This window comes from Rhamphochromis longiceps, linkage group LG7 (assembly GCF_057381845.1).
Source record: "Rhamphochromis longiceps isolate RC_006_pf linkage group LG7, R_longiceps_female_GT1.1, whole genome shotgun sequence".
Lineage (NCBI taxonomy): Eukaryota > Metazoa > Chordata > Actinopteri > Cichliformes > Cichlidae > Rhamphochromis > Rhamphochromis longiceps.
The window spans coordinates 61,813,471-61,836,452 of record NC_140563.1 but is presented as its reverse complement, the minus strand read 5'-3'; the positions used below and the strand labels follow the sequence as shown (position 1 = coordinate 61,836,452).

General features: G+C 40.4%; 1 protein-coding gene across 1 annotated transcript; it reads right to left on the bottom strand.

Annotated features, from left to right (window-relative positions):
• Positions 1-1,061: 1,061 nt before the first annotated feature.
• On the bottom strand, positions 1,062-12,209 carry reep5 (receptor accessory protein 5). Its single transcript, XM_085414705.1, has 5 exons — positions 12,007-12,209; positions 11,629-11,722; positions 6,720-6,858; positions 3,729-3,897; positions 1,062-2,937 (listed from the first exon to the last, which is right to left on the bottom strand). Exons 1-5 carry the CDS (start codon positions 12,122-12,124, stop codon positions 2,888-2,890), a joined length of 570 nt encoding a protein of 189 aa, XP_085270831.1. The 5' UTR covers positions 12,125-12,209; the 3' UTR covers positions 1,062-2,887.
• Positions 12,210-22,982: the final 10,773 nt, after the last annotated feature.

Here is a 22,982-nt window from a genome sequence, read left to right as displayed (position 1 = left end):
CCTGGCCTGTAGAAGTCTGTTCATTTCTCCCCCAGAACATTACTAACCCACCACCAGTGGGTCAGTCATGTAATATGAGTGATGTTACGCAGCATAATGTTCTCCACAGCTTCTCGCATCTATCACTGCTGTAGGACTTGCCAGTTCTAGTATTCTATACAAGGACCTTCTATAGCCCAGTCCACTACTCTTAGGGTAACTAATCTCAGCAAACCTTATTGCAGTGGCACATGTTGCTATGGTAAATGGACTGATTCCTATATAGCGCTTTTCTACTCTCCTGGAGCACTCAAAGCACTTTATACAACATGCCACACTCACCCATTCAGCACTTTCTTCTATGCTTTTCAGTGCTTCCTAGCTAATATTCGCTTCGATGGATGCATCAGAAAGCACACTGGTATCTTATTGAAGCATCAAACCACTAACCTTCGATCAGTAGATGACCTGCTCTACCTCCTGAGCTACAGCCAGGAGAGGAGTCAAACTTAGAGGAATCTTAGAGGAGTTGAACTACCTTTGCAACCTGTAGGGTCCAAGTCTCGCCTCATGCTACAAGTAGTGACCCGGACTCTGGACTTCTACACAAAAGCAAAACTAGTGAAAAACAGAAAAGAGGTAAAAAGTCAGTGGCCTGTAACACCATTCCTGTTTTGGGGGTTGTTTCATTGTTCTACCTGTAGTGCACCTATTGTTAATTTCATTAACATCAAAACAGCTGAAACTGAATAACAACCCCTTCTGCACCTTAACTGACCAGCTAAATAACCAAGAAGTTTAATTGACTTGAAGCTACACTCTGATTAATTCAGTTCAGTTTTATTTATACAGCGCCAAATCACAAAAGCAGTCACCTTGAGGTGCTTTATATTGTAAGGTAGACCTTACAATAATACATACAGTGAGAAAAAACAACAATCATAAGACCCCTCTATGAGCAAGCACTTCAGCGACAGTGGGAAGGAAAAACTCCCTTTTAACAGGAAGAAACTTCTAGCAGAACCCGGCTCAGGGAGGGGCGGAGCCATCTGCTGCGACCAGTTGGGGTGAGAGAAGGAAGATGGGATAAAAGACATGCTTTGCAAGAGAGCCAGAGATTAATAACAAGCATGATTCAATGCAGAGGAGTCTATCAACACATTTTGAGTGAGAAGGGTGAATGACGAAGAAATACTAAATGTATCCTCCAGCAGAGCAAAAAACCCATTGCAGCATAACTAAGGGAGGATTCAGGGTGACCTGATCCAGCTCCAACTATATGCTTTAACACAAAGGAAAGTTTTAAGCCTAATCTTAAAAGTAAAGATGGTGTCTGTCTCCCGAATCCAAACTGGAAGCTGGTTCCACAGAAGAGGGGCCTGAAAACTGAAGGCTCTGCCTCCCATTCTACTTTTAAATACTCCAGGAACAACAAGTAAGCCTGCAGTGTGAGAGTGAAGTGCTCTAATGTGGTGATATGGTACTACAAGGTCATTAAGATAAGATGGGAACTAGTTTCTCAGTGTGGATATGGAACAAATGGAAGAAGTAGTTGTAAATCTTTGTTTAATATGTGCACTGAAGGACATATCCTGGTCAGAAATGACTCCAAGCGTTACTGGAGGCCAAGGTAATGCCATCCAGAGTAAAAATCCAGTTAGATACCATATTTCTAAGATTTTCAGGGCCGAGTACAATAACCTCTGTTTTATCTAAATTTAGAAGCAGAACATTTAGAGGCCATCCAGGTCTTTATGTCTTTAAGACATTCCTGCAGTTTAACTAATTGGTGTGTGTTATCTGGCTTCATGGATAGATAAAGCTGTGTGTCATCTGCATAGGAGTGAAAATGTACACAATGCCTTCTGTTGATACTGCCTAAGGCAAGCATGTATAATGTAAACAGAATTGGTCCTAGCACTGAACCACGTGGAACTCCATAATTAACCTCAGTGTGTGAAGAGGACTCTCCATTTACATGCACAAACTGGAGTCTATTACTCACTCTAATAGGATATTTTGGTCAACAGTATTGTTGTATTTTTACATCCCTGTACAGTGACAGCTAAAAACACACTAGTAAATGAACTGGTTCTTATATAGCAGTTTTCTAGTCTAACTGAGACCTTAATAAAGCATTTACAGAACCTGTCCTCATTCACCCCCATTTATACAAGCACTTTTTTCCCTCTATGCGTTTCCTACATAAGTGCTCTTTATCAGAGTATAAAGCAACCTAGGGTTACTGTCTTGCCCAAGGATATTTGGCATACAGGCTGGAGCAGACAGGGATCAAACCAACAACCTTCCAATTATTAGGTGACCTGTTCAACCTCCTCACATCCCAGCTGGATTTACACTATATATAAGGCCAGACCGAAAGTGAATAGTTTTAACCTTCTTTTTTTTTCAAAACATTTCATTAAGGGGATATAAAACACACAATTTGTTCCATTTGAAGTCTCTTACTAGTTAACTTAACATCTTTTCAATGAGCTGATCAAACTGGCACCAAATATTACTTAGGCAGCGATAAAGGAAAAACAAAAGAACAGCAAAGTACATGAGTTGTCAGTAAGACCTGAGTCATATCAACTCCTCAACAGCAAACTGAATAATCTCCATCAAATCTGTTGTACGATCATTAACATTAGGAAATGGTTTTAGTAAAGTAGTTTTTATTTGGTTCAAGAAGCATACCAGGACTACCATACAGTTAAACTGAGAGCCTTCCAGAAAAACCAAACAAAACATGGAGCGGCTTTGACTGCTACAGTTTTACATTTAATATCACAGGCATGAAGCTTACAGATGTGTTCTGAATAGGTGCTGTAAAAACTGACATTTTCAAGGCAAAATTTCTTCAATGAGTCAGCTACAGAGCTGGCACTGTGGACAGACTTCATTCTTAGGAGCTCTTCTTCTCCTCAAATATGAGGTTTGCTGTGGCTTTCTTAGCTGTGGACAAATCACAAACAAATACAAAGATACTGTCAGTGAAACGTAGTACATCAGCACTGCAGATGTTTGACTTTAGAAACCTGCAAAATGGAATCCAAGATCAACTTAATTTTAATTTACAACTACAAAATATAAACATGTCTACTATGAAACTATTTTAAATTATGGCCCACCCCTAGTTTTGGGGATTTGGACCTTGTTGTGCTGTTGTTGTGTACGTTTGGTACAGTGGATGATATGTGAAAATCTCCTGTATTTTTTACTGAAAATGTTTCAATCCTTTTTTTCTGTTTTTGGTTGACTTTATTATTGCCATTTTTTTTTAAATAACTGAAATGTATACAAATTCACAAAATTACTCCCAAGCTAGAGAAAGAACTCAAGTTGGAGTATTGTCTGAGGTTTGCTGTTCTTACATTTAGCACACAACATGTTTCACTTCAGGGATGCTTAGTAGCTGCCTATCCAGGCAATGTGGGAAGCAGGACACGTGTTTCTTCCCTCTCGTAAGAGGGAGACCATTATCTGCATTACACTCACATGAATACAAAGTGGTCTCTGCTAGGAGGTTTAAGTCTGTTTAATATCTAAGGAGCTTGAAAAGAAAGGCCAGTAGACTTTTTGAGTTTCTTGAAGACGTTTCACCTCTTATCCGAGCTTAGCTAGCTGAATGTGAGCAGCTACAGTTAAATCTCTTGAAGGCAATTTTTCATTGCATCTTAAATAGGATCTGATATATCATTTAGGCTCTTTTAGCAAACACTACACAATTATGATGATTTAGTCACCCTCATCCTTGAACTTGTCTGCAGCTTCTGACGCCTTGTCCTTGATGTTATTCACTACATCATCAATCTTGGCCTCGTTCTTGAGGAAGAATGGTCGAATGATGCGGTTATATATCTGCACCGATCCATTAGAAGGAGTTGGAGCCATACACCACACCAAGAAGGCACACTGGGGAAAAAAAACAAAATTTCTCTCAAAAAATTAAAACAGGTATAGAATTTGGCACTAAACAGAATAATAATAATATAACTTTCAGGCATTATGACCACCTGCCTAAATTGCTGGTCCCCCTTTTGCTGCCAAACCGGCCCTGAGTCATTGAGGCATGGACTCCACTAGACCCCTGTAATGATTTTGTTGTATCTGGCAGTATGATATTAGTAACAGAACTTTTAAGTCGTGTAGGTTGGGAGGTGGGGCCTACATGGATCGGGCTCGTTTACACATTACATTCTACAGATGCCCGACAGGATGAGGGGAATTTTGAATCCAGGTCAGCACCTCAAAGTCATTGTTGTGCTCCCAACCATTTCTGCTTTGTTGCAGTGTACATTATCCTGCTGAAAGAGGCCCACCCATCAGGGACTACCGTTTCAATTAAAGGATGCACACGGTCTCGTACAATGCTTAGGTAGGTGATATGTGTCATGGTAACATTCACATGGATTTCGAGACTCAAGGATTCCCAGCAGGGAATTGCCCAAAGGATCATACCGTCTCTGTCAACTTGACTTCTTCCCTTAGTGCATACTGGTGCCAGGTGTTCCCCAGGTAAGCAACACACACACACACACACACACACACACACACACACACACACACACACACACACACACACACACACACACACACACACACACACACTAGGCCATCCACGTGATGTAAAAGAAAATACGATTTTTCAGGCCAAATCACCTTCTTACATTGCTCTGTGGTCCAGTTATGATGCTCACATCCCTAGCGGAAAACATTCAACATGACCCTGACTGGTCTGTGGCTTTGCAGCCCGATGCACAACAAACTGCGATGCACAGTATCCTGACAGCTTTCTATCATAACCAGCATTTTTTTCCCTCTCCTATCATGACCAGCATTAATAGCAATTTCAGGTACAGAAACTCATCTGTTGAATTGGACCACATGGGCCAGCCTTTACACGTGCATGAATGAGCCTTGGATGCTCGTGACCAATGTTCCCTCTAAGCTGCGCGCGTGTGCAATTGCGCACTGCTGGCACGGTCGCTGCGCACAGAAAATCTGCGTTGGGCACAAAAAAAAATCTAACCTGAATTGAAATTAAAATTAATACTTTAAGAATTCTTTTTTGCAGTGTTAGTCAATAAGCTACTGGCTGCTCCCGTATGGAATTAGCACGATGCCACCTTATCCCATAGTCCAGCCAATAATGCGATTCACATTCGTATATACGCAGCTAATCAACGTCATTGACAGTCTATGACAGCGTCCTTATGTGCCGACACCGGTGTTTTAGCTAGCAAAGCAGCGTGGCTGATGTGGAGTGAAGCCACTTAATGACAACGTGTACAACCACTGGAGATGTGAGCAGGACAGACGGAACAATTGACGGAAAAAGTGTGGACTTTATACCAGTTTTTAAATTGTGTTGATAAAACCAGAGTTATAATAAAAATGTATCTGCAATGTTTGGTTTTCTTCCTGAATACTATCGTTGTTTATATTTACTGCGGGAAGAAACGGTAAAAACTGCATTTTATAAGGAAAACACTCAAAAGCATTCTCCGCCTGTGAGCAAAGACAAAACCAGAAAACCCCACCCTTTCTTATTGGTCGAAAAATGTACCATATCTACCAATCAAAAAATGATATGGCAACAAGGCATTTAATTGTTTAGGAAGGGGGGAAGTTTTAGGAGTAGAGCGGTGTTTTGAGATGTGAGAGATTTGCGACGTTTAGCGCAAATCTTGTGTAGTTAGTGTGTAGTGTAGTCGATAGTTTTGTTGTGTGTGTCAGAACAATGAGGCGACTGCTGAATGTTACAGGTGTTACAGCAGTGATACATCTCCTGTTGTCAGGCCTGCAGGTACCAGGCTGTTGTTCTCCTTCATCTCATAGTGGACAGAAATTATTTTTTTGGACTGACACAAATAATTTGTGTGGCATCAGATTTGATGCAGAACAGCTGATTGTTCTGTAAATAGTTTGAAATGTTTGTTTAAAAAAACGCCTTGGCTGCATTTTAAGGTAAACAGCTGCAAAAAAACTTTGTTGTTTGCATAACTCAGTTACTTTTTTGAAGAAGTAACTATATCATTAACTGCCCAACATTGGTCATTATATACTGTATTTTGCTGACAGAGAGTTACAGGACTCTCTCCCAGACCACAGACTCAGACTCATAATACAAGTCAGAGCTTTATAAAAATAATATTAAAAAAAAAAAAGAAAGTTGTGTTTTCAAAAAATACTACACAGGTCACGAACAAGATTTATTTAAATTTTCATTGTAAGTGGGCTAAAGCAGTTAATTAAAAGTAGTCTAGCATAAATGTAAATGCTGTAATTTGATTATTTTAATAAACCATGTAACTTGGATGGATTTGATGCTGGCGTGACCACAGTGCACACGTCTGCTGTTGCTCACAGTGGTCCAAGGGACCGCTCAGGGAGTTTGTGTGTTCGCTCAGACACGTGAAAAATTAGAGGGAACATTGCTCATGACCCTGTTGCTGGTTCACTACTGTTCTGTCCTTGAACCATTTCTGATTGACACTGACAACTGCAGACTGGGAACATCCTACAAGAGCTGCAGTTTTGTAGATACACAGACATCACAATTTGGCCTTTGTCAAACTCGCTCAAATCCTTGTAACAGATCAACTTCAAGGGCAAAATTTTTATTTGCTCCCAAGAGATTCTCCGTGTTATTTACTTCACCTGTCAGTGGTCAAAATGTAATGCCTTATCAATGTAAGTGCCAGGAGGACAGGCACAGAGACCAACTGGATTACCTTTCCAATATAGTAGAATGGGAACCAGGAAAGGAAGATGTCCGCAAAAAACTCTGCCACACTGAAGACTCCATACACCACCCAGTAGGTCAGCCACTTAGTATCATCATCTTTGGTGGCACTTTCAATGGCCTTAATCCTGGGAAGAACAAAGACATGTTTGGTACTTCTTTTACACATACCTGTAAGCACTGTTCTGTAAGGACCATGAATGTGCACATGGATCAAGCTCATATCTCGCTTTCAATATGCAGCATGTATTGATGTATTCAAGCATCAATAATAAATTGAACAGACAATACCACCTTGTGAATGCATAGGATGAATACACAGAAATCGGCCTGTTAATCAATGGGTCATGAATTTTCATTTTCCTCCAGTAGTACCAACACATCCATTATATGTCATTAATACTTAAACTCACTTAGTCTATATGGCCATTTGGTGAAAACGTGCATGTTGAGGTGTTCACAGAATACATCACAACAACATTTATACACACCATTAAGAATTTATCACACAAATGAGGGGTTTATAAATCTTACAGCAGTGGTTTGATTTATTTGTGTGACTACAAGGCACACAGACCATGCCATGCCTTCCAATATTACAGCCATACTCGTCATTTTCATGGGAGACTAATGTTACAATCAGTTTAACTCATATGTGAAAAGGGTCAACTCTGAAACAAGTTGTTTTTTTTTATTCTATTATTGAAAAGCACCAGAACTCTACAGTGATGAAACAGAAGCTACAACATTTTGATCATGCTGTTGATACAGATTTTGTCTAATTTAGACATTTCGTTGCCATTTAAAATTATTAAAATGAAGCACAGCTACCATGCTCCACTTGCAAGGTGTCGCCTGGGATTCACAGTATTCACAGTAGTGGACAGCCTGAACTACAGCCTTTTCCAATTCTCATCCTAGCTAATCAAGCAACCAACCAAACTTTTTTAACTCTGCTGCTCAACCCACAAATGCATTTTCCTTACAAATGTAGTACTATTTAAGGGGGGAATAGACAGGATTTCCAACACCACAAGATTTATTGCAACAAACAGAAACACTGTTACACAACTAAGAAATAATCACGCAAACACCCAGGCAACCATGTTGCAAGTAATGGCTTAACTTTTAAAGAGCTGCTAGCTCTAGAGATTTCAGTTTAGTTTCGAAAGGATGAGTCATTTCAAATAAGATTTACAAAATCAGGATAAAATAACCTGTTATAAACAGAGTTACAGTGAAGATAACATATGTTTGTACAAATAAACCTATGCAGATTATTAGCTCCACTCTGAGCTTATTGTTTAACATTATTACTCTTTTCTTCTCTTGTACCAAATAATGTAACACCCATACTTTTGACTTGAGAAAATACTGATATCTTAAGATTAATAAAATGTATCAAATGTTGAGGACAATTCTGGTTACTTTCTATCAAGCTGTTTCTCAAAAAACTTGAGACAAGGAAAACATTCATAGTGACGGCAGCAGGCCAACATGTGACACTATGCTGACTGCATGTAGTATTAGCCCTGAGATTTTACTAGATAATATCACAATGATAAGAACTGTTTTAAAACTTTTGATGACAAAATTTTTTAAATGCTTTCTTTGTAAGTCACAGGGGAAATCCACTAACTTTATAGATGAAGTTCAGTTTACAATTAATAGATGATAAATCTGTGTAGGTTCTCAGTCATCCAGATCATGGTAATCTTTCAGTTCCCAGAACTGATGAAGCTTCAGAACTGAAGAGTCTTGGATGAGAGCTGAAGCTTCTTCAAGAATCTCAAAGTAGTCCAGTCGCTTTTCTTTCCAACTGCCTTAGATTAGTAGCCCGTTAAACATTTTTGTAACTCTGTGCAAGAATTGCTATAAAAAAGGCAAAACCTTACATCGCTGATACCCCGTTATGATGAATTATTTCCATGGGTCAAATGAAAATAGATCATCTATATCTATCTAGCAATGTTCCCCTGTGTTAGCAGATGTTAAACCAAAAAGCTAGAAGCCAGGGGCTAATTAAGGGCTAACTACGGCAATAATTGATAAAAAGTCACCTCACATTAAAGAAAGTTCCTGGTTCAAAACTGGGCCTGTCTCAGTGTTGGGCCTGTGATGGACTGGTACCTTGCCTCTTATCCCATAACAGCTAAGACAGACTGCAGCTCCCTGTGACCCCAAATTGGATAAATGTTGGGACGTTGACAATGCATCTCCAGCCAAAACCCTTTTTTTAAATTCTTTCTTCATGACATGGCAGCATCTCCTTATAATTTCCTTAAATAACAGCACAAATTAGAAAATGGTCAGTATTCATTTTACTTCCTAAAAGAGAGAAGTAAAGTTTTTGGTAGCTATAATTTGGTAAATTGCAGCCAGATAACTCATACTATTTGGTGGAGTGCAGTAAATTAAAGGTTGACAAAGCCAAAGTAGAGTTACATTTCTGTACAGGCAGCAAATTGGCTTGTTTAACATTCAGCTATTTCTAGCCATCTGTAATTATTTACAGAAAATACATGGATAAATATATTTCAGTCTAATCGAATAAACAGGTACCATTTTAAAAAAAAGAAAATTAAAAAAAAATCTTCCATACAAACATCCTCATAAATCCAAAATCAGGTGTGTATGTTATCTTTTTTTTTTTGCTAGGTTTTTACTTGTTCAGACTTCTGATTGAGTTATGAGCAGCACCTACTTTTTTCTGTAAAACGTAATATTTTGATTTATCCTTTACATTTCTTTAAACCTGGGCCACCCATTTCTTTATATTTGCATAGTAGAGGCCAGACTTCCACTATAACGCTCTTATTTCTTTAAGTGCTCCATAGGTCTTTCAAGTGTCCTGAATTGGTATGGAGAAGGTGAGCAAAGGGTTACAACAGAGTGGAAACTGATTGTTCCAGGCTTCTTTTCAGCCATTGTTGTTGGGGATCTATTCAAAATGTCCTAAATACTTTTAACGATTCCTCCAAAGAGAACCGAGTACTGTGTCAATATCACAGCCGGGCACATGCAGTGATTTGGGGGCTGGAAGCTGCTGGCCTTCGCTGAGGGATGGAAATCTGTTTGTCACCTTATGTGTGACAAAAGAATCCCCTGTAATTACACTGATGATAGAGCTATATAAGATTTTCCCCCTTAAAATTACTATAGCGTTTTGTCTGAGATGTGCAGGCTTTCAGCATTTTCCCATAAAGCTGCGTGTTTTATTCCCTACATTCAGGCTCAGGGGTCATATGGTGATGTTGCTTTGACTGCATAATCACAATTTTAAAAATAGATATTAGTTGTCAATAATCTGTTGATTGCTTGGTTTAAAAAAATAGTCTGTGTTTGCATTGTCACTCATTAAGAACTGGTTGTCTCCCAATGACACGCTAATTCTCTCCTACCTGTCAGTACCTGGAGATTTGCACCTAAAACTAACTATATAATAATATAATATTATATAATTTTTTATACTGCAGTATTAGATTGGACACTTTTTTGCAACACATTTATATTTTGTTGCATCTCCTGTGTCCCTTTCACAGTGCCAAATTTTTGAAGCAGAGTATTACAATTAATCATAAAAAGTGATGTATTAAGATTAGCAGCAGATGAATCAAGTAACGCCAAAAAATAAGCAGGTTCTGCTATGACTGTTAATTACTTTGGAAAACCAGCACATACATTGCGAATTTCCCCAATACAATACCAAGCTGTGAATGAACGCCCCTCCACACTGGTTTTCCTAAATGCTGCTGCTTCTTCAGTTAATTGCCTCTTTACAGCGAACGACTGTAGCTAGTCTGAAAAGGAAGACTCAAATCAGCAGTAGGGCTGGGTATCGTCACTGATTTCAATAACTGATTTGGTTCCGATTCACAAGGTCCCCATTCGATTCAATTCAATTTAATTTTGACTCAGACAGTCAGAAATATTATATTCTAATCATTTATCAGAACATATCCATATTTTTATATCTATGTGGGCTATAAAAACAAAGCTGACACTTGTGAGACTTAATCAGAAGTCTAAGCATCACAGCAGATGTACTTGTGATCGTGGAATTTCTTTATTAGGGGAGCTACAATATCTAGAGTCGTAACCAGTGAAGATGTAAAATTATTAGCAAGAAAATCGACCTCTGTGGGAGTAGAGTTCAGGTAGCTGCTCTGCACTATGCTGGCACATGGCATTGAAGAAGAGAAGAGTGGATAATTTAAATCCTTAAACTTCATTACAACACTTTTAGAGAAACACCTACTGTGATGAAATCCACTCCCCACTGCTGTGTAATGACTTATTGTAAATTGAAATGTTGTTAGGAAATGATAAGACAAAACTGGTTCTTTTACATTTTGAGATAAGCCAGTTGAGTATAAATAAATTAAATACCATCAATGAATCATTTGTTTACTAATAGGGACTTAGAAGACAAAGACCTATACAGTTTAATAATCCACAGTTCACTGTTTTACTCTTTGGTGCAGTTGTGGATATTATATTGTTCTCCCTTTGTGATTTTTTTAATGCTTAAATTGTTCTTTTTCTTAAAACTAACATTTTTGTAGGTGCTTATGTATTTTATTGTCATTGTTTGTTTGCGGGAAATGATAATTAAAGACTGGTGGAGGGCAAACGCACTCAAAAATTAAAAACTTTGCACAAAAAAGAAGCTTAAATATTAAGTAAGCCTACAGATCTATATCCTTTTGGAGCTTAAGCGCTACAATACCCTAAATAAATCTCACAGGTGTGGTCATCTCGATTAAAGGAGGTTGTCCTTAGCGCTGACATGAACGCAGGCCTTTTTATAGATTCAGTGACTTGAAAGCACAACGACAGGAGCAAATAACAGGCGATTAAGGCCATTTCCAAGTGTTCTGAGAATAACATATACTTACGATATGTAGGCTGGATACAGAAACCCGATGAGGTTACATAGCAGGGAGGCTCCGTATCCAAAGACCAAGTAAACTGCGATTACACCGATGACAGCTGAAACACATCACACCACACAATTGTCAAGATTTTCTTCCCACGAATACATTAACCGGATCATACCTATATACCTATGTTACAACCAGTAACTACATTATGGAGACTACTTTTATAGTATCGAGCTGGTGATGTAAAATAAACACAATTTCTTTTGTTAGCTTATGGCTAAAGGAAACTGCAGCTAAATGTGAGTCTGTCCATCGGGCTTTTATTTCCTTTATCTATGCGTCCCTCAGTGATGCGGACAGCCTCTGCCTCTCTTTCCACCCGTCAACACTCACCGAGAGCAATGTAGGTCCTGCTTACTCCGACTTTTGCTTCCACCTTTGCCAGGGCATCTGTCAGCAGATTCTTTTCATGGAGAAAATTTTCAAACCTTTCTCTGAGCCCCTGCGCCATGGCTGCACTTCCTGCTTAGCGATGATGAATTACGAAACGATCAGAATCAAACTGCGCCACGCCTGTAACCTGACACGCCACTGTTCTCAGACCCACGGGCGTCAAAGTCAGAAGAAGGGATGTGTGGCACATGCATCAGATCATATCCTTCAAAATAAAAGCAATGGCGCTGTAACGCAAACAACCACTTAGTACAAAAAAACAATAATACAGACAACTGCTAGTAGGTCGATGTTTTGTGTGCGTGTGTGCTGCGCGTTTAAAATAAAAACAACTGGCACTGTTCACATGCTCTGTTAATTATATGCGGTATAATAATTAATCAAGGATAAAATGTGTATTTCCCACTATTGCATTAGATTTTTTTTCTGACAATTGTAGGGAGCATGCAAATTTACTTGAACAGTAAGCGGAAGTAAATGTGGTTACATGTACTAACTGCAGTGAACTTGATGCAGCTGGTAGCAACCAAAAAAAGGATGCGGGTTGATTCCACCAGTCTGTAGTCTTACAGGCATTGTAATAGTGTTATATACTCGGTAGAATGCTCAGAAACCTTTAGTTTATGGATTACAGACTTAGATATACGTCAGATATAGGTTAAGTCAGAAACTGCTGTTGCTACTGAAGAACTACTTAAATTAGAGAAATAGTGCCTAAAACGCTAAAGTCAGGGCGCAAATACAATGGTAACTGCAGCCACACCCTTCCCTGCTTTGATGACATTGCAAAATACAAATAGGGACCTATTCCAAGAAGCATGTTCAACAAATTCTGAATTTTAAAAAATAAACTCAGAGTTGATTAAATCTGAGTTTGGCCAGTCTAGAAAGCTGATCAGTGTTATGTCAGTGAGCTCTCCTTGAGGTTGTATGGTCTCCTTGAGGTTAGCGATTGTGTGACTAGAGAAAGACATCCATCATCAACAGAACTCCATTGTCCGATTCACCAAGGCAAGGGGTGAATAAAGACTAGTGCATCCATTTTAATCCAATAGACACATGAATATTAAAATCTGCTAATGTGGGCCTTTTGATAACAGCAACTTTTAAAAAGTTATTTAGTATACTTCATAGTAAAATTAATAAATAAAATGTCCAAAATTATACCAAAAGGTTGAAGCCACAGAATGATACTCAAATAAACCATCAGTGCAATTTGAGTTATTGTGTGCTGCTGTTTTTTATATTAAGCAGAATGAGTAACGTCAAGAAAAAGAAATTGAAATCCTGAGGACATATTTATTTAGAAGAGAGTATGGAGACGGTCCCAAATTTTGCCAGCCCTTGCTTTTAGTTTCTGCTTTTATTGTTCCATAATGGCTCCTTTTAAATTGGGTGCCCTCTTACTAGTCTTTTTGATGCTCACCACTTCTTCACCTTTTCTGCTCTTTTGGAAGGCTGGACAGGTAACTGTGGGTGCCCTGTATACATGCGTCGCACTTTTCTCCTCTCCTCCTCACCCTTATCTTCCCTGCTTAGCCTCTATGTCCTTGTCTTGTCTCGTGTGCATTACTTTCCCTGGAACAGCCTCCCACTGTCGTTCTCTAAAACCTAAAAGAGAATTATGGATTTGATCAACTGGTCTCTGAATGCTATTGACACCCTTTTCTCAACGAGAAGTCTGGGCTCGGGAGAGCCTGAGTGCCCTGGAGGGACTTTCCCTGCCGGATACACGATGGACGGGTGGCAGAACTGGAGGATCATGTGCCTGGCGGGACTGTCGATCGAGGACGCTGAAGATATCTATCTATTCGGAACCGTGATGACAGGGTTCTTGCTGATCGGAGTTGGCTTAGCCCTGGTTTATCGGAGAAATAAGAGAGCGGAACCGGCTGTTCAAACCCCTCCAAGGCTGCCAGCTGGAATCGAAGCGATGGGACGAGGCGCGACCTCTCACAACGAACGTAATATGGTCAACGCCTTGGAGACGCTTACAGCTGCTGTGAAGGCTCAAAGCAACAACATTGAGCGTATGGGGGGATACATCAGAGAGAGGCCTGCTCAAAATGAGACCCTTGAGCGACAGTTGGAAGACATCGCGGAACGGATCACTGCAGTTGTGAGGTCTCAGAATCAAAAGAATGACAACACCATGGAACAGAAGTTTGATACCATCATGGGGAGGCTCGCGGCTCTCCAACGGAGATTGAGAGACCAGTGTCAGAGTGTTAGGGCAGCCTGAAAATTCTCCTGGGCTGCTCGCATGGAAATTTACAAAATCAACATCAACATTGCGGACCCCCATCACGGCGCCAGCTGCAGGCCCAAGGCTGGAGCCGAACAATCACTCCCTGATAACGACTGTGTTACGGCTATTCTTCCCATCCCATGCAAGGACACCTGGATTGGCTGGAGGACTGTTTACTTAGCCTGATAGGCCAAAGGACACTGTCTCAGCTGAACTATGGACACGCACACACATACACTTACACTGATAAGCACTCACTCATCCCCCCTCCCTTTCCAACGCCTTCGATGCTTGTTGCCCCCTGGGAACACGAGGTGGGTCCGGGCACGCGCTGTCGAAGAGCGGGGCGATGTCTTACGTCGCCCCCGGCTTAAAGACGGCGCCGTTGCAGGATGGCTGCTGTGTTGCTTGGGGTTACTCCTCATCCCCTACCCATCCCTGTGGCTTGTCATGTCTTCCACAATGTTGTGCTGTGGACATTTATGTGCTTTTTTGTGCAGAGGAGTTTTTTTGTTTCCTGTTCTCATGCTGTCCTACCATGGAAGCACAGCATGAGTGGAGGTCTCTTTTTTTCCTCTTGTACCTTCCCGTTGTTGTGTACATTTCAGTGTTTTTTTCTGTAACGCTACCGATCTCCGACTTGTAACCCCATGTGATGTCTGTGTTATGTGTGTAAGGTGGGGGGGGGGGGGGGGGGGGGGGGGGGGGGGTTCCCATCTCGCTGCATGGGCAACCTGCTTGTGACAAATAAAGCTTTCATTCATTCTTTTGGTGTCTCATCAACCTGCTGCACTCTTCATCTCCTCTTCTCTCATCTTTCCTGGTTATAATAAGAATGCAATCAGAATTTGCCATTCAAACTCCATCCAAACCTGTGAGTAATTAAATAATGTAAGAAAAATGTTCTGTGTAATATGCACAATACATGATTTTTATTTTTATTTTTTATTTTTGGAAGGACTCCAAAACTTGTCACAACAAAGATGGGAAACAACTCCAACATGCACAAATATTTGATCACACAGCATGCAATTAATTTGCACAAAATGTAATGTCCATTGTAATATCTGCTACTCAGAGATGGTAATGACTCTCAAAGTGGTGCCAATGAGAATGGATAAGAGAACTGATAAGGAATTAAATCAATAAGCAATAGTGATAGTGGAATTGGAATTGCTAAGTGCTTATCAATTCTTATCTCATAGTACTATATCACCCCAATAGATACCTCACTTTCAGACTGATGGCTTACTTGTTGTTCCTAGGATAATTAAAAGCGGAATGGGAGACAGATCTTCAGCTTTGGGGCCTCTCTTCTTTGTAGCTGATTGTTTTTCCCCTGCAGAGAGAAATTACAAAGTTGGAGGGAGCTGCATGCATAAAGCTGACACTAAAAAATTAACAAGCTCTGATAGTAAGCTACAAAGTACAGCAAGCTGCCTATACCTGAGGCCCTGGAAACTGCCAAAAAAGACTCATAGCCTTGGCCATCTGCTTGAAGAGGTATACCAGGGAGCTGGAAGGCAGGAGAAACCAGCTGTGCTCCACAGAACCATCTGAGGTATACTACCATTGTCAGGGGAATGAGAACAGCCCCACCAAAGCTGGAGACGAAACACTACTGGAAGAGTATATGGGAGAAGGACGCAACCCATAACAGTAATGCACACTGACCGAAGAAGCTGACTGTACTCCAAGAGTTCAAATGAACTGAAGCATATATTTTGTAAATTCAGTCAAACAGAATAAAGAACAAACAACAAAAATAGTTATCAAGGACTCAGCAGCCAATTTTTATTGAAAAAAAAAGCCCTTCAAAACAAAGTTCCAAACTAGATTTTTACTTAGATTATCAATCAAATACCTCACTAAATTAAAGCCTTCAGTTAATCCAAAATGCTGTAGCAGGAGTACTGACATGGACTAGAAAGAGAAAGCATATTTCCTTATATTGGCTTCCCTTCATTGGCTCTGTGTTAAATCCAGAATTGAATTCAAAATCCTGCTTTCACTCATGTGTTTAGGCACCTCTCTACATTTAACTGTTAGTTGGTAGTTATTATCTCTGGCTCTCTTCCACAGTGTGTCTTTGTCCTGTCTTCCTTCCCTCAACCCCAACAGTTGTTGTGATTTGCCATTATATAAATAAAATTGAATTGAATTGAATGGCTTGCTAGAGTACTCCCACTCAAATTCAAATTTAATTAGTAGGCATCTATTGGCTGATCACGTAGGTCAATCACACCCCAGGGATCATTACAAAAGGGCAGCTTGACCAGCTGTGGCTGCGTCTTACTCTCTTTTGTTTCGCACTTTCTGTATGTGAATAGAGTGTTTGTAGTGAAAGGCTGGACAGGTAACTGTGGGTACCCTGTATACATGCGACAATATAGTTTCTAGCGACAACTGCTAGAAACTAGTGATAGCCAAATGAAGTTTTCTGAAGCATTGTATCGAGAAAAAAAAGGGTTCATTGCTTGAAGCTTTTTAAGAAAATCCTCTTTGGTGACATCTGGTGGCCAAAAATATGAAGTGCACTGCTTCAGTATGATTGGCCACTCTACAGAGCTGGGTGTTCAGCTTCTGTTTAATATCATGTGAGAGTTCAATGAAATATCAGGGTACTTCTGTGTTGCTTTGAACTTCTTTTTGTTTGTGTGGAAAAAATACACATATCTATTTGATTAATAAATAATTTTGACGATTAACATGTTTAATCACGTGCCTTTCTGTGTTTGCGTATGATTTTGTTTTGTTTTTTTTGTCAATAGATAAAATAAAGAAGGCATTATATAGACAACACAATCTTCTGATAGGTTGGGACCAAGTATTTGTGATCACTACAAACTTTAAATACCAAAATATGGTGTAAAAAAACAAACAAAAAACATAGTAAGCAGGTGTTGCTGGAAAGACTAATCGAGTTAGATGTCTTTATTGACCCTACTGTGACTGTGATTGATGTCTCCTTTCAGGAAGCTTCAGCTCCTCCTGGAAGCAGTGCTTATCTTGTTTCACTTGATAGAACTGAGCACCATGCTGTACTTGCTACACCTCCAGGTGCCCAAATCAAGCCCAATGCAGCTCCAGCAACCCTGCCTCGCTTTAAGCTTTTCTTTCAAGAATCCCATGGACCTAGCAGTGATGCAAAACTTGAAGTTTGTTTACAGTAGGAGACACAGGAGAAGGATAAGCTGTGTGAAGCAGATTGTGATCTCTGGCTGCAGATCCATAGGCTTGAGATAGAAGCTGAAAAAGCAGATGTGTTAGCTGATGAGTTTATGCACACAAAAGTACAGTCCCGATTAAAAGCTTAAGATCATTTAATAAAGTGGCAAATTTTTTTTTTTATATCTTTCATGGTTGGGTCTTAACAAGGTTCCAAGTAGAGCTTCAGCATGCAACAAGAAGAAATGGGAGTGAGACAAAACATTTTATTGAGCTTGCAATTTATTGAAAACAGGCTGTTTTACAGCTGATCAAAAGTTTAGGACCACACCTCCAGTGCCAGGATGATTGCCATGATATATGCACCAGGGACACCAAACAACCTCTGAAGAAGTGGATGGCACAACACAGAAGAGCTAACTTGTCCGGCCAGGACTCCACAGTCTATTTACACCTACAGGCCATTGGACACTCTTTCAATGTTGAGGATGTACACATCCTGGACAGGGAGGAACGCTGGTTTGAGCGCGGAGTCAAGGAGGCCATTTATGTGAAAAGGGAAAGACCATCTCTGAATTGAGGAGGCGTTCATCTTTCACCATCTTACAATGCTGTGATTGCAGCCATTCCCCAATTTTCTGTGAACAGTACTCATGGCCATTGATCAGTGGTCATTGATCATTGGCTGTGTCATAGTCTGCGGTGGCAGGCCGTGGGGGTGTGGGGAAGAAGGACCCAAATGCAGAACTCTTGTGATGAAAGCAGTGCGTTTATTTACAGTGCTGTAAATATTACACAATAAATCCCCATGCACTCCCGTGTCGTGTGTTCTGCTCCCGAAGTCAGTGCTTCATGTTCTCCACTTCTGTGTCCGCACACCCCGTGCTCGCTGCCTCCTGGGGGGTGAGGGGATAACATAGGCAGCTGTCAGGACACTCAACTACAGCAGGCATACACTCACTAAACTTGGCTCACTAGGAAAACTCACATGGAGTTTCACACAACGAGTTTCTCCCCCAACGAGGCTGAGCAGCTGCAGGTGCGTGGCATGAACTTCAGGTTTGGCCAGCCACCTGGCAGGGCCACACCCACCAGGCCTGAAGGTGCCTGTCACCCAGCCTGTCAGCCTTACAAACATGGGAACACATGAACAGCAGCACAGTGCAGCAAAAACACATGTAATATAATATGAGTCCACACTGCTCATGGACCCTGGGTCCCTGGAACTGACCTCACAGCCATGTTCATTCCATGGGCTGGTTTCAGTCATTATGCAAATATACTGTTTATAAGATTGGGGAAACCTGCAGTCAGCTGAGACAGAATAAGTCACTTGGATGAGTGACAAAACGTTTTTACCACTGAAAATGCTACGTCCAGATGAACAGTATCAACCTTTTGGGATTCACTTACCTGGATGATTCAGCATGCATCAAGACATTTTACCTTTGTAATAAAATGTTATACTGGAGTTTTGATCTCCTGACATTTTACTGTGATTTAGGGTGTGTATGTGTGTGTGTGTGTGTGTTCTTCTTTGCTGGGATTTTTTTGTACCAAAGGAGAATGCACACATGGCACACAGCCCAGATCTTGTGTGGGGGAGAAAAGCCTTCAGTGTTTGGTCTGGATGACTAAGCAAAGTCATCCTTAGTCATCCTGCAGTGTGGCTTGTAGCTGCAAGGGAAGGGTGGAGCAGTGGGTTCAAGGAACAGTATCAGGGGAGGCTTGCTGGCATCCATCACGCTAACCATCAGTGTTAACTGACTTTAACATGCATGATTTAAAAAGAAGTTATATTGAGTATATTGTGATTGACAAGGACAGAGTCATGACGAGAAAAAGTTTCTATGGACTGAGTTAAAAGGAGATCATGCTGAAATAAATATTCAGGAATATGTGAAATGGCAGAGGCCAGAGGTAATGGCGGGACTTGAGACCACTGGCTTAAGCTGTGAAACATGGAAAGTCAGATAGATTTGTAGTGAGGCAGTCAACTTCAATCGGACTGCCGAGGGGCTATTTAATAGCCCCTCAACCTGGACACTATATATATATATATATATATATATATATATATATATATATATATATATATATATATATATATATTAGGGGTGCAACGATACACAAAATTCACGGTTCGGTTCGGTTCGATACTTTGGTGTCACGGTTCGATATTTTTTCGATACAAAAAAAATGTTCATGCCTTTTTAATTTGTCATTTATTAAAATTATAAATGTATATTTTAACTCAAAAGTACAGTTTTTAAATTTAACCCTAACCCTTGTGCGTGTTTTTTATTTTGACAGCGAATGCGCACCTGCGGACCACTTATGTGCAGCCCTGGTTATTTAGCTCGTCATATTGCAGCCACAGAAATTCTTTTGTCCATGAAACCATAAAGCTGCACTTTCTTTTTGCCTTATAGTCTGATTTGTCATAACTTCTCAGTTTTGTGGTAAGCTTTTCTTTGGCTGTCACTTCTTCACCCTGACCTGTCTTATTTGGCTCAGCAGAACTAAAATATATATCTGTCTGTGAAGGTCATCGTAGTCAAATATAAATCCTGCTGCTTTTACACACGCACTCACATAAGCTCAGCGATTCTCTGCGCGATCAACCTCTCACATGTTTAAGCTTGCTGCGGGAGATTTCACTTGTCATGTTTGCATAGTAAGCTAACAATTAATAAGACTATGTCAGAGGAATTGGTGCACAAATTATCATCACTCACAGATCAGTGCTGTCATTGCAAAGTGAAAGCAAAAAACAAGCGCAAATTCAAACGCGATTTCAATATGTCACATATTGACAGTGGCTCACCGATGCCAATGACATAATTACCCAGCTACATTTCTGAAAGAATGCAAAAGCATTGACATATATTTTTCCTTCCTACAATAGCCCGACGGGCAGGGCAGAGATAGATTTTGGTAGCCCGACTGAAAAGATCGCTAGCCCCGGGACGTCGGGCTAGCGATATTGCGAGCCCTGTATCTGATTGAGGAATCACTCATCTTTGGAAAAAGAGAGTTTATTACAGAGAAATGTCTCTTTCCAAAATAAAAGCTATACTATCCGCTTCTTCTGGGCTATATTCTCAGCAGCATATTAAACATATAAGGAGAATCATGTGCTAACAGCTGTCTAAATGACTCGGCTAAAGTTAGTAGCATGCTTGCTTGTTTTTTTTCTGCTTCCACTTGTCTTTGCACTAGGATGATGTCGGCGTAAATGTGCAGTCATATTCGTTGTGTTCCCACTAGTGCTGTCAGCGTTAATCTCGTTGAAATTACCTTAACGCCACAACACGGCAAATCTCCGTTAACGAGCTACCGCCGATCGCCCCGTGCATGGGGCTAGACGGCCAACACGTTAACGAGCTAACTGCGCTAACACACTAGCTCCCACCCATGTAATTGAGCATTGCATGGCACATCCAACATACTGTTTTACTTTAGTGCATGACTCGCTTACCTTCAGGGTCATACGTCACATGAAAACCAAAATAGTTCCAAACGCCAGATCTGAATGAGGGTGCGGGAGGTCCATGTTGTAAGGAGAGCTTAACTTCTGTCTCGCTAGCTTGCCCTGCGCTCTTCCTTCTGATGATGCTGTCTGTGTTGAGCGCTCAGTGAATCTGCGTTTGACTACTCCGCCTAGGCTGCACTGTCGAGCCTAGGCGGAGTAGTCGAACGCAGATTCACTGAGCGCTCAACACAGACAGCATCGTCAGAAGGAAAGTTGATAAAATAAATTAAAAATTTTGTAAGAATGGTCCCCGATGCAATGATCGGGGACCATTCTTAATTTCGTTGTTCTCATGACAATGACAATAAAGTTTCTGATGATCTGATGTATTGTTCGATACATATGCGTACCGAACCGAAAGCACTGTATCGAACGGTTCAATATCGATACGAATATCGTTGCACCCCTAATATATATATATATATATATATATATATATATATATATATATATATATATATATATATATATATATATGAGTAAATATTTCTAAGCATAATGACAATCAACAATATAAACCTGACAGCTTGTGTGGGTCATCAGAAGTGGCCAAGGGCAAAAAGCCTGCTTTTGGTTTATTCGCTCTCTCTGGGCGCCATCTACCGTTCCACCATTGTGCTGGTTTGTTAGGCTATCTTTTGGTTCTTGCATCCTTATTCAACACCTTGCATGTACTTACCCTCGTCCATGCACTACTGATACCTAACACTTTAACAATTTATTGCCTGTTCAATTAAATAAACTGGAAAAAGTGTGTGTGTGGACTCTCCTTTGTTTTTTGCCAACTTGAGCAAACTGGTAACAGTAGGAAACAAACATAGTGACTCCTTTTGTATGCCAATTATTCACACTCACATTCACACCTTTGGACACTTAGAATAACCAATTAACCTAACCCCATTAATTCCATGTCTGTGTAAGGAAGCCAGATTTACCTTTTGGAATGTTTTATGGCAGGGATAGCTCAGTAGGTAGAGTGGTTGCCCCATGATCGGAAGGTCGGGGGCTCGATTCCCCTTAACAGCTACCCTGAGGTACCCCTGAGCAAGGTACCGTCCCTACACACTGCTCCCCGGGCGCCCAATGGCTGCCCACTGCTTCACTGAGTGAATGGGTTAAATGCAGAGAGCAATTTCCCCACGGGGCTCAATAAAGTACAATAATGTACACACTTTCTTCTTCTAAAGTAAAAAGCAAAGGTTGCATGCTTGTATTGTCTGGTCTCCTTACCCGAAGTGGAAACTGCTCTGACCTGGTTCCTTTCTCATCCTGCATTGAATCATATCTGTTATTAACCTCTGTCTCTCTTCCTCAGCATGTCTTTTATCCTGTCTTCCTTCTCTCACCCCAACCGGTCACAGCAGATGGCCCCGCCCCTTCCTGAGCCTGGTTTCTTCCTGTTAAAAGGGAGTTTTTCCTTCCCACTGTCGCCAAAGTGCTTGCTCATAGGGGGTCATATGATTGTTGTGTTTTTCTCTGTACCTATGAAGCGCCTTGAGGCGACTTTTGTTGTGATTTGACGCTATATAAATAAAATTGAATTGAATTGAATTGAATTTCTCTCCAACTGATCTAAAATCTGTAGCTTATCTTCAGTTTGTTTAGAATGCAGCAACTAAGGTCTATTGTCACCATTCTTGTTGACCTTTGTTGAAATTCAGAATTGAATTTAAAATTCTTTTAATTACAACTAATGTCCTGCTAATATAACTGTTCTGTTATGATCCTATTTCTCTTTAGAGGCATCCATACTTTAGCACCTTCATCAAAAAGGCAATAGTCTTTTTAGTGAAACTCAACACTTTGCTTTGGCTCTGCAAAGTGTAATATAAACATTTAAAAAAAGTAAATAATTGCAGGAATCGTTGAGCAAAAGGGAGGTAGTTATTCACAGTTGGTATTGTGAAAAAAGGACATAGAGAGATAGGGGTGAATGCTTTTTAAACATGTAGGAAAAAATGTGCA